We start from the raw sequence: 10,156 nt of genomic DNA on the forward strand, positions 1-10,156 counted from the left end.
AAGCAATTTTAAGTCATCGAGAATGGTTAAGAATTCTCTGCACTTTGCCAGAAATTCCTGAAAAGGGAAGAAAACTTGCTAAGAATTGAACTCACATGTTGGTGTGCTGAAGAAACACTGCAGATTTCATGGGGAGCAGCCCAAGCATCTATTTCAGATGATAAAATAGTCTTTAAAACCCAAGCACTCTGTGGTGAAATTATTACAACACTGAAGTCTTTGGTTTTCCAACTGCTTGCTTAAAAATAAAGATATTGCTAAGGTTAAAAAACAGCAACTGGAAAAGTCATGTTCTTCATTAGCCAACAGTCAAGCACCACTCCATAACCAGGATTCTGTCTGCCTGCTCAGGAGCACTGAAGTGATTTTCCAACAACTACCAACTGGAAACTGTGGGTTTAACACAAATCTGCTTGACAGACTGGTTTTTTCCAGCTGTTCTTTGTCATGTTTCCTCTCTTCCAACCCTCCTTTCTGTCACTTCACCTGAACTCTGCTCTGGATCCAGGGGATGAGCCAGCGTGCAGCACAAACCTGACAGTTTTCTCAGCAGAACCTTCAGGAAAAGTTCGATTTCTGACATGCACATTTTCCCTTTAGGTGTTTATGCAAGAGCTTTAAAAATAAGCCACACAAGTGTCAAAAACCTCCTTCCAGTTTAATAAGCTTAAATCCATAGGTGAGGCTGACTCAATATATTCTGAATTTACATTAACTCTGGAAAAATCACTGGTAATTCAACAGCAATCTCCTGCTAGAGGTAGGGAAAAAAGCTGCTTCCCACAAACCCTCAGGATTCCACTGGGCATTTACTGCACCAGGTGAGTGGTGACCTGCCCTGCAGTTCCAACAGGTCCATGCCCATTCCTTTATCATCCTGAACTCACAGGGTTCAACAGCACTTGGACTATCACCTTTCCTTACACTGACAACTCCACATCAATAATAGATAACAAAACTCTGCATATGCACTTTGGGATCCTTCCCTGCACCTTCAAAGCACCGCGTGTGGGAGAAGTTTTGCTTTTAAAGATGTCACCGACAGACTTGCACAAGCCTGTTCAAACCACAGCATCGTTTTTCTAGTGACTTACAAGGAATAGACACAAGTCAGGAAATGGTTGTACCTATCCTTCAGGCCAAAGAGGAATTGTTCTGTTTCATGATGTGTCTCATGGGCTATTATTTGCTGAAAAAGAAACCAGTTCCTCTGCAGCAGGGCCTAAAATCTTTAAATTAAAACTGAGGTAAAGATTCAACAGGAGCCATAACCTCAGTCAGAAGGATCTCCACCTTTCACTTGCTTTGAAGTGCTCTACTCCTTCCCAAGCAGACTTTCACTCACCTGTGTAAGCTCCCACAGAATTACAGATACTCAGAGGCTCCCTCACCATTTAATTGTCTGGATGACCCTCGTTAACCAAACAAAAATTAAGGAGCTTCCAGGATACACCTGTGATCTGCAATCTTCCCTCATGCCAAGATGTCCTGCTCTTGGTCAGCTTCATGCCAGGCATGGAAGTCACAATAAAGACACTTTCCATCTACGCCCAAAATTTGATCATTGACCTCCAGACATCTAAGTCCTGTCAAACACCAAATGTTTGCACTGCTTACCAGCCATTTGGAATTGCTATCCCAGTTGCTGGCATTTAACACCTTGCCTGCTAACTCTGCACAAGGAACAGCCTCAGGAACATGACCCATTTTAACTTGCTTGTCAGAAAACCCAAATTCAAGGGTGGAATTTGTGTGGAAACACACCAAAGGCAGATCAACCCTGCGATGAGAATGCTCAGGTGGCACAGGAAGCATGTCTACAACAGAGACCCACACTTCATCCACAACTCATCCCAATGAGCACCTCCCTGGGAGCTCACAGAAGCCAGGTCCCTAATTGCCACTGACCTCCAGCAGGGTTTTCCCACGCTCCTGTAGGCTCCACAAAAAAAAGTGCTTCATTCTAGAGAAAGCCTCCAGTTTTCATTCAGACAGTGTGGATGCCAAAGCTGCTTCCGCTTAATTAACAGAGGCAGACAAGCTCAGTTCTGGTTTCAGACTGCAAAACCTGCACCTACTAAGGCACAAATTTTATCTGGGACCGCTTGGTCTAGTGGAAGGTGTCCCTGCCCATGGCAGAGGGTGGAACGAGATGAGCTTTAATGTCCCTTCCAAGCCAAACCAGTCTGTGATTCCATGATTCCATGACTCTATGATTCCTCTAGAGCAAGGAGCAGAGGAAGCTAACCTCATGCTGCAAGGCAAAATCCACCTCAACAAAAGCAGAACACTAGTACTGAATATTATCTGCAGAGCAGAAAGGAAGGAGAGAGAAAGAAGGATGAAACAATGAAAACTAGTGGGGAATTGGCGTGTTAGCAAGGCAATCCTTCCTTCTAGGCAAATTTTCCCCATGGACATAGATCAGTCTCCCTTGAGCCAAGATCCCTGCCCTTCCCCGCACTTACAGGCCAAAGCATCCCTGACCATGATGCTGCAAGAGAAGCCGCACCAGAGGGCCGGTGCTGGAGCAGCCCCGGAGCAGACAGACCCTGCCTCGGCTCCCGCCTGGCCTGGCAGGATCAGACAGGCATTTTTATCAGCGCTGCAGGATGTTCCTTGGAGCAGGAGGCTCGGCTGGACCAGCCTCTTGGCCCCGCTCCGCTCTGCCACTAATTGTCATGCACTTGGCTGCGAACTCACCGGGAGGAGGCACCGCGCTGGATTTAGCTCACGCTATCCTACAAGGAACAGAGGAGGCTTGGGGTGTGGTGGGCTTTTTTTTTTTTTTTTTTAATTCCTTCTTTTACGCTCCTATCAGAAGGACCTCTCCAGTTGCTAAGGAACTACGGGGTTTATTGCATTATAAATGATTTAAGGCGTCCCGGCAGATGCAGGTTCAGTAGGCGGGAGGAGATGAGGAGATGTTCCATTTTACCGGCGGCACGAGGCGCCTCAGGAGGAGCCGGGGCGGGGGGGGGACGAGCCAGCTCCCCCTTCTCCTCCTTCCCCCCCCTTCTCCCCCTTCCCCTGAGGGACCCCGGGACACAGGGATCCCCCCAAACCCCTGGGTCGCCCCCCCACCCCGGGGGTTGCCCACAGCCCCCCCGCCGCCATAGCAACGCGCGCCCCCCCTCCCTTCCTCCCTCCCCCCCGCCGCCGCCCTCCCTCACCGTTCTGCGCCGCGGCGGGTCCCGGCAGCAGCGCGGCCGTCGCCAGCAGCAGCGAGAAGGCGGCGGGCAGCGGCCCGGAGCGCGGCATCCTCCTGAGATGGGGGCAGGAGGAGGAGGAGGAGGAGGAAAAGGAGGAGGAAGGAGAGGAGGGTGAGGCGGCGGCGGGAGCGGCGGCGGCTCCGTCCGTCCTTCTCCGCCGACCTCCTACCGCAGCGCAGCGCCCGCTCTCGCGAGAGCTGCCGGGGGCGGGGGCGGCGCCGGGTGTGAGGGGAGCGGGAGGGAGGGGGGCGGTGTCACCGCCGACCCCGCCCGGCCCCGCCGCCATGATGCCGCGGTTCGGCCCCTCCGCCTCAGCCCCACCGCGGCTTCCCGCCCCTGGCTCCTGCTCGCCGAGCTCCTGGGCCGGCGGCGGGAGAGAGACGCCAGGGCGGCGGAGAGCTAACCCTGCCCCGCCTGGGGCTGCCGTCCCCTCAGGGACGCCATGGCGGAGCCCGCCTGAGGGATCCGTCCCCTCAGGGGCGCGAAGGGCGGGATGGCGGAGCCCGCCTGAGGGATCCGTCGCCTGAGAGATCCATCCCCTCTGGGGCGCCCCTCCAGCGGCGGTGTGAGGGAGCACCACACTCCTCGCTTCTGTTCTTCGTGGGCTTACAATGCTTGCAAACACAGGGCAGGAGCTCTGCTCGTACCTTAAAATTGAGAAGTTCATGTGCCGTTCTGCAGGGACTGCAGCCTGTCAGGGGAACCCGAAGTCCATCCCAAATTGTTCAGCTTCAGGGCCATACACCCAGAAAAGACTAGAATTATTTTAAACGCTATCCGTCACGGCTACTCTTTCATATAAAATGAAGTGTTTTTTCAAGGGCCACGTCTGTTTTGCACAAGTAGGAAAACAAGGCTGCGTGAAGCAAAGGTGTTTGCCCCATGCTAGTGGTGGAATTGGGGGCTAAAAGCACAAAGACTCACGCCTGGATCACTGGACCAGCCAGGTGTCCTGAAAATTGGCTGTAGATGAGCTTTGGGGGGGATTTCTCTTACTTTCATAAATCACAGGTACAGGTCACTCCTTGCACTGTGGTTGCTGTGTTCTGTGCTGGTGGTGGGAAGATACAAGACTTGCAGGAGATAATGGGACAGACCAGCAGAGGATACTGGGAAAAAAAAAAACAACAAAAGAAAAGCAGAAAATCCCTCAAAACCAGATTTTTATCTTTCTGCAGAGTCCTCAGTTTCCTCAGAGATCTCTTTGGGCCCAGGTGTGCCCACAACTAGGGGTGGAATGGGAGGTGGGTGCAGCATTGTGGTAACATCCAAAACTGCCCTGATTTCCTGGCTTTGTATCCCTGATCCTTTACCTTGCCCAGGTCATTCTCAGCTGATGGTTAGCAAACAGACTCCAAGTCCTTTTATTGCAGCTGTGACTCACTGAAAACAAGGATCACACACACCTTTTCCATGAAAACCCTGCTGAACTGACTGCCCGAGCGCTTCAGGACTTGGGTGAGGATTGTAGGCTTAGTGACTGCAGCTTCCCAGGGCTGAGGTCACTCGTGAGGAGCGTTTTTGGGCATGTGCTGGTGCCATACGTCATCCTGGCTGCCCCTGCCTCTCCAAGGATGCCGGATTTGATGTGCATTAGAGATTCCACTGCGCTGGAGAATTTCCATGGTGCATTTCCATGACTCACTATTCATGCCAGCTGATTCATCTGTGTGACACTACTGTGTGTTTTCTTGTGGTGTGGAAACATCCTCTTTTATCCCCCTCTGTGGAGCAATTCTGACGGTAGCCCTTGCAAACCAGACAAAATGGGGAAAAGGATCCAGAAATCGTGGCTTTGCACAGCGGTGTCCTTCTTCCTGCTCTATGCATGCTGTTTTTCCAGCTGAATATTAGCTCTGGAGGATTTTTCTCTAACTCTCCTCCTTGCAAACACCCACTCGGTATTAGGCCTTACCTACACTCGACTGTTTTCCAAGTTTGGAACTAGTTAGCGCTGTGCTTTTCTGTGAGCAGGGTTTGGATCTGCACAGTAATACTCGTTCCGTAACCATGGCAGCTCAGGGTGACTCACGCTGCCACAGGCCTGGGCCCAACTTAGCAGGAGGATTATTCTCCCCTCTGTCACCAGCTCAGCACGCTGAGAAGCTGGAGCTTCTCCCCACAGTTGCATAACTGAGCCCTCAGGTTCGCGTTCCTTCGGGGACAACGCCAGGACACGGTGCCCTGCTGTCCCCTGGAGCCTCCCTGCCAGGCTCCCATCGGAGCTGGTTCCCCAGCCTGGTTAACGAGGGTGCTGCACACCCTGAGCTGACCTGTGGGTTTGTGATCAACACACGTGCTGTGAACATACAACACAGGAAACCCAAAAAGGTGACGATGGCCAGGAGATGTGCTGATGGATCTGATCCGGAGCTTGCTGTTGCCTTCAAGAGTCTGTTGGCGTACATGAAGTTCCCACAGATCTCTAATATATATATATATAAAGAAGATCTATTCCTGCCATACTCAGGTATCCAGCCATAATATAGGGTAAAAACCTGTTGTTCTGCCACGCATGAGTGAATCCTCTTGCAACAACTTGTATTTATAGGGGATTTCTGGAGGAAAAAAAGGGGATTCACCAGCAATAGATTCAACATAGTGGCTTGGTAGTAAGGAAAGGCCTGTTATTCCACCAGATTGAGTCTTTGCAGGCTGAAGGGTGATGTGTTTGGCTTGTGTGGTTCCTAATTTCCTAATGGTGATTCCTAATTTCATGAGTGGCAGGGGAAACTCAGCCATGGCAAAGTTTCCAAATCTGTGCATTTTCGCTTCAGTCAAGACCCATCTTTTCACCTGGGGTATCTCAGTTTTGATTATTCTCTGCTTATTCCTTAGGGCTTCAGCACAAGGACAGAAAATCTCAGAAACAAAACAAGAAAAGGGGAAGAAAAAAACCACCATAATCAGCAGGAAATTCAGGAGAGAGTTTCGGTTCTCAGAGAGTAGCAAAGAGGTATCATCCTTTTTTTGTGTGTGTGGGGAATCTTTTGAGCTTGTCTTCTTGCAACTGGAATTGTTTAAGAGATCCCTGTTATCTCCATGTATTTACTGATATGCTTTGGGACTTGAAGGAAGTTTTCATAGAATGGTTTGGGTTGGAAGGGACCTTAAAGATCACTCAGTTCCACCCCCTGCCATGGGCAGGGACACCTTCCACTAGCCCAGGTTGCTCCAAGGCCCGTCCAACCTGGCCTTGGACACTTCCACGGATGAGGCAGCCACAGCTTCTCTGGCCAACCTGTGCCAGGGCCTCCCCACCCTCACAGGGAAAGATTTCTTAGCTTTGCCTGACTTGCAGTGACCCTGTTTGGAATCTGTTACCAGTTGAAAGTGTAGGGTAGAGCATCAAACACTCGCTGACGTCCAACAGCAAACCTCACCTTTTGCAGCTGAGAGACGCTGGATAACATCAGTTAATGCTTTGAGGGCGACATGCCAGGGAAAGCACCGATCCCAGAAGGTAACTCCGACCTTATGCATGTGATTAATGTGTATTAATCTCCCCAAAGGCACAATGGCAGGTGGGGAACTACATGAACCTAATCAGATAACAGAATGGAGCCACCAAACAATGGTGACACCGCCACAGTGAGTCACCAGAAAGGCTCTCTGGCTCATACAGGCAAGTGCTGCACAGGTGACCCTTCCAGTTTTCATCCTGAAGAGCCAGAAAAAAGATTAAACCGCAAAATTAGCACTCTGAGGAATGAGAGGCGAAGGAAAAGCTTGTCAAATCACAGAGCGACATGCTCCGAGGGATAAGAGTCAAAGGAAAAGCTGCTGAAACCAGAGAAAAATGGGATTTAAAAAAAAAAAAAGAAAAGAAAGATCTCAGGGTAATAATAATTAAAAAAAAAAAAAGTCTAGATGTGCTTTGTTATTTAGCAGAAAGCTGACTTGACACATCTCGACCCCATGGGTAATGGCAGCTTGGTTATTCCGAGCCGTCTCCCATCCTCCTCCTACATGTTCAAATATTCCTGTCAGAACTGGTCAAAATGTTTTAACTTGATTTTTTTTTATTTTGTTGTTTCTGAGCAGAAATGTCTTTTCATGCAAAACAAACATTGTGACAGAAAGGGTAACTTTGGTCAGGATGATTTGTAATGTAAACAAGGAGTCCAGTGAGAAATATCATCATGTTTGACATCAGCTTTGTTATGACAGAAATCTGAAGTTTGTCTAACCTTATTTTCTGCAGGAAAGGAGATAGAGGGACAAAAAGAAATCAAACTGCTTTTTTTTTATCCTCCCCTCCCCCTGACCCAACCCAAAATTATTTCTCTCAATTGCAGGTTTTTCATCCATCTCTGCCACGCCATAATGTTTTTCTCCACCCAATTTTTTAGGGAACTGGGTCCAACAACTTAGTTTCCAGTTACAGACACACAAGAGCCATTCCCTGACCTCGTGATCCTGAGGAAAAGGATATTATCCTGCTGCTTTTTTTGAGAGCAGCTCCATCCAGCCACAGGCAGGATGTGTGGGGACAGCTGTCCTGCAAGCTTCAGCTTGCTCTTGCATGCTGTGAGTCCTGGCAGGGGGCTTCCTAGGAGGCACAGGGGAAAACCTGAACATCTGGAGCAATTTTCGGGATGCAGAGGTGAGGCTGTGGATGATCCGTCAGGACTAGACGGCAGGTGGCACCCATGGATTAGCACAGGGCTCGCTCCAGCCAGGCTGGGCAGTGCCTGCAGCTGGGCTTCAGCTTCACCCTCCATGAGCCACAGTAGCAGGGATTTGGGCTCTTTTGCTGCCATGCAGGGACATCCCTGTGTCCTGGGGCTACTCCCCACAGGCCAGACTATTCCCATCACATTTTATTCGCCTGGGGACTCAGCTTGGCTTTGGACACGGCAATCGGGGGTGTTGTGCCAGGGCACTGCTCCCAACGGGATAGGGAAGTAAAGGGAACACCATGGCTGGCAGGGAAGGACCAGTGCCAGGGTACCTGAGTAAGGAGAGCAGGAGGCAGCCAGGGTCAGCCAAGAGTCCCTGTCATCCTGCACGTTCACAGCAGTAGGGCAGGCTGGAGGAATCAATCCACAGCTCAGGATCAATGCTGGTGCGGGCAGCCACAGCCAGGTGATCCCTAGGAAGGTCCAAGGGGACAAAACAGACCTGAGCTCAAGCTGGGAAATCAGTCTAGATCAGGATTCACATCAATAGGGCCTATAGCTGCAGGTATAGCTGGGACTAAACTAGAGACCAGCACCCCAGAGGCACAACTCAAACTGGGACTAGCCCTGGGCTGAGCTTAAATGGGCTCCCAAGCTCATGGGCAAGTGTGGCTGGGAGTCCCATCCCAGGCAGGGCTGCTCAGGGCCCTCAGTGCCCCCAGGACTTGTCCCTCAGCCTGCAGGCACTGGTTGCTCGAGAGGTAGAAGAGCTTGTGCCATCCCCAAAGTGCTGTTTTGTACATCAAGGGACATCTCAGCGAGCCATGTGGTCCCTCTTTTTTTCCCCAGGGATATATTTGGCTGTGCCACCCTGGCCCTCTGCAGCAGAGGTCACTTGGTTTGTTCAGCCTGGAGGAGACTGAGGGGAGACCTCAGTGGGGCCTTCGACATCCTCAGAAGGGGCAGTGGAGGGGCAGCACTGATCTCTGTGGGGACCAGTGACAGGACCCGAGGGAGGTAAAGGGAATGGCCTGAAGTTGTGTCAGGGCAGGTTGAGGTTGGATATCTGGAAAAGGTTCTTCCCCCAGAGGCTGGTTGGGCACTGAACAGGCTCCCCAGGGCCGTGGGCACAGCACCAAGGCTGCCAGAGCTCAAGGAGGGTTTGGACAACACTCTTAGGGACAGGGTGGGATTGTTGGGGTGTCTGGCAGGGCAGGAGTTGGACTGGATGATGCTGATGGGTCCCTTCCAACTCAGAATATTCCGTGATTCCACAATTCTGTGAATCCCTCCTGGGCCCGTGGGGGAACACCCCCGTTCAGGTGCCCTCGGGGGCACTCGTTCCCGGGTGGGGCTGGAGCAGCTCCGTGCCCGGCCGTCGATGGCAGCTGTGCTATCATGGCTCTGCATCGACCGCCGGCTCCCGCCCCGGCCCCGCCGGGCACAGCCCAGCCAGGCAGAAACGCCGATACCCATCTGCCTAAACGGCGGGGATTCCAATGAAATGGAGACAATGAGCCTGCGATCAGCGTGGGGGTGAACAGAGGGAACGGCCCAGCCGGGAGGTCGTTACTGAGCTGGCAAACAGCAGCCCCGGCAGCACAGGCTGCTCGGGGTGGTGCCGCTGGTTATCGCATCTATTCTATGTGGTGCTTGTTTTCCACATCCCCTGCGGGTCATCCTTTACCAGCTAAATCAAAATTAAAGGTATTATCCAGCCTTTACAGTGTGGCAAATGGTAGAATTGGATACAATTTTCCTAGTCTTGCCTGATGCAGGTTAGATTAGACATGGGTTTCTCTAACCTTAACGGCTCTGTCTGATCAGAATTCTGTACTGCCCTGGGGCACATTTATTTTAGCCAGTGATGCAATGGTTTAATAAAAGTGATTTGGTGAAACCTGAGGCTCCCTTCTCCCTCGAGAGTATGACACCCAAAATAAATACAGTCTTGAGAAAGAATGGGTTCAGCCAGGGGGGCACAAATAGACTTCAATGGCCTTGAGCAGCTTCATGTGGGACCCCCAGCCACCCACACCCTCTGCCCATTGCTCCATATAAGCTCAGAGCCAGTAGATCTCCTGGTTTGAGCTGGAATGTGGATAAGTCTGTTCTACCTTGGGCTTCCAGACTGGTTTTATTGGAGTGGGATTAAGTTCTCTCGTGTAGGTGGCCCTGTCTCCTGTCTGAGCAATGAGGAGGGATGTGCTGGTGGCTGAAATGGGGTTTTTCATGTCCCCTGCTGACAGGTAGGGTGTTCCTGGCCTCCTGTGAGACCCCGAGGCATTGGCAGTGCAATGAAAAGGGCCATTTTCCTGATGC

At 51.3% G+C, this 10,156-nt stretch overlaps 1 protein-coding gene and 1 long non-coding RNA gene across 2 annotated transcripts in view; one reads left to right on the top strand and one right to left on the bottom strand.

The window, feature by feature from the left end:
• The window catches only part of NPTN (neuroplastin), a 50,780-nt gene extending 47,372 nt beyond the window's left edge, over nucleotides 1-3,408 (bottom strand). Inside the window, exon 1 of the mRNA XM_017816803.1 lies at nucleotides 3,174-3,408. Coding sequence (XP_017672292.1) covers nucleotides 3,174-3,261 — 88 coding nt within the window. The 5' untranslated portion in view covers nucleotides 3,262-3,408. The remainder of the gene's footprint in view (nucleotides 1-3,173) is intronic.
• Nucleotides 3,409-5,656: 2,248 nt separating this feature from the next.
• On the top strand, nucleotides 5,657-7,045 carry LOC108498270. The gene is made up of 3 exons (XR_001875129.1): nucleotides 5,657-5,682; nucleotides 6,051-6,168; nucleotides 6,605-7,045. It is a non-coding gene; the product is annotated as an uncharacterized LOC108498270 (long non-coding RNA).
• Nucleotides 7,046-10,156: the final 3,111 nt, after the last annotated feature.

This window comes from Lepidothrix coronata, unplaced genomic scaffold (genome assembly GCF_001604755.1).
Source record: "Lepidothrix coronata isolate B3197 unplaced genomic scaffold, Lepidothrix_coronata-1.0 Scaffold58, whole genome shotgun sequence".
Lineage (NCBI taxonomy): Eukaryota > Metazoa > Chordata > Aves > Passeriformes > Pipridae > Lepidothrix > Lepidothrix coronata.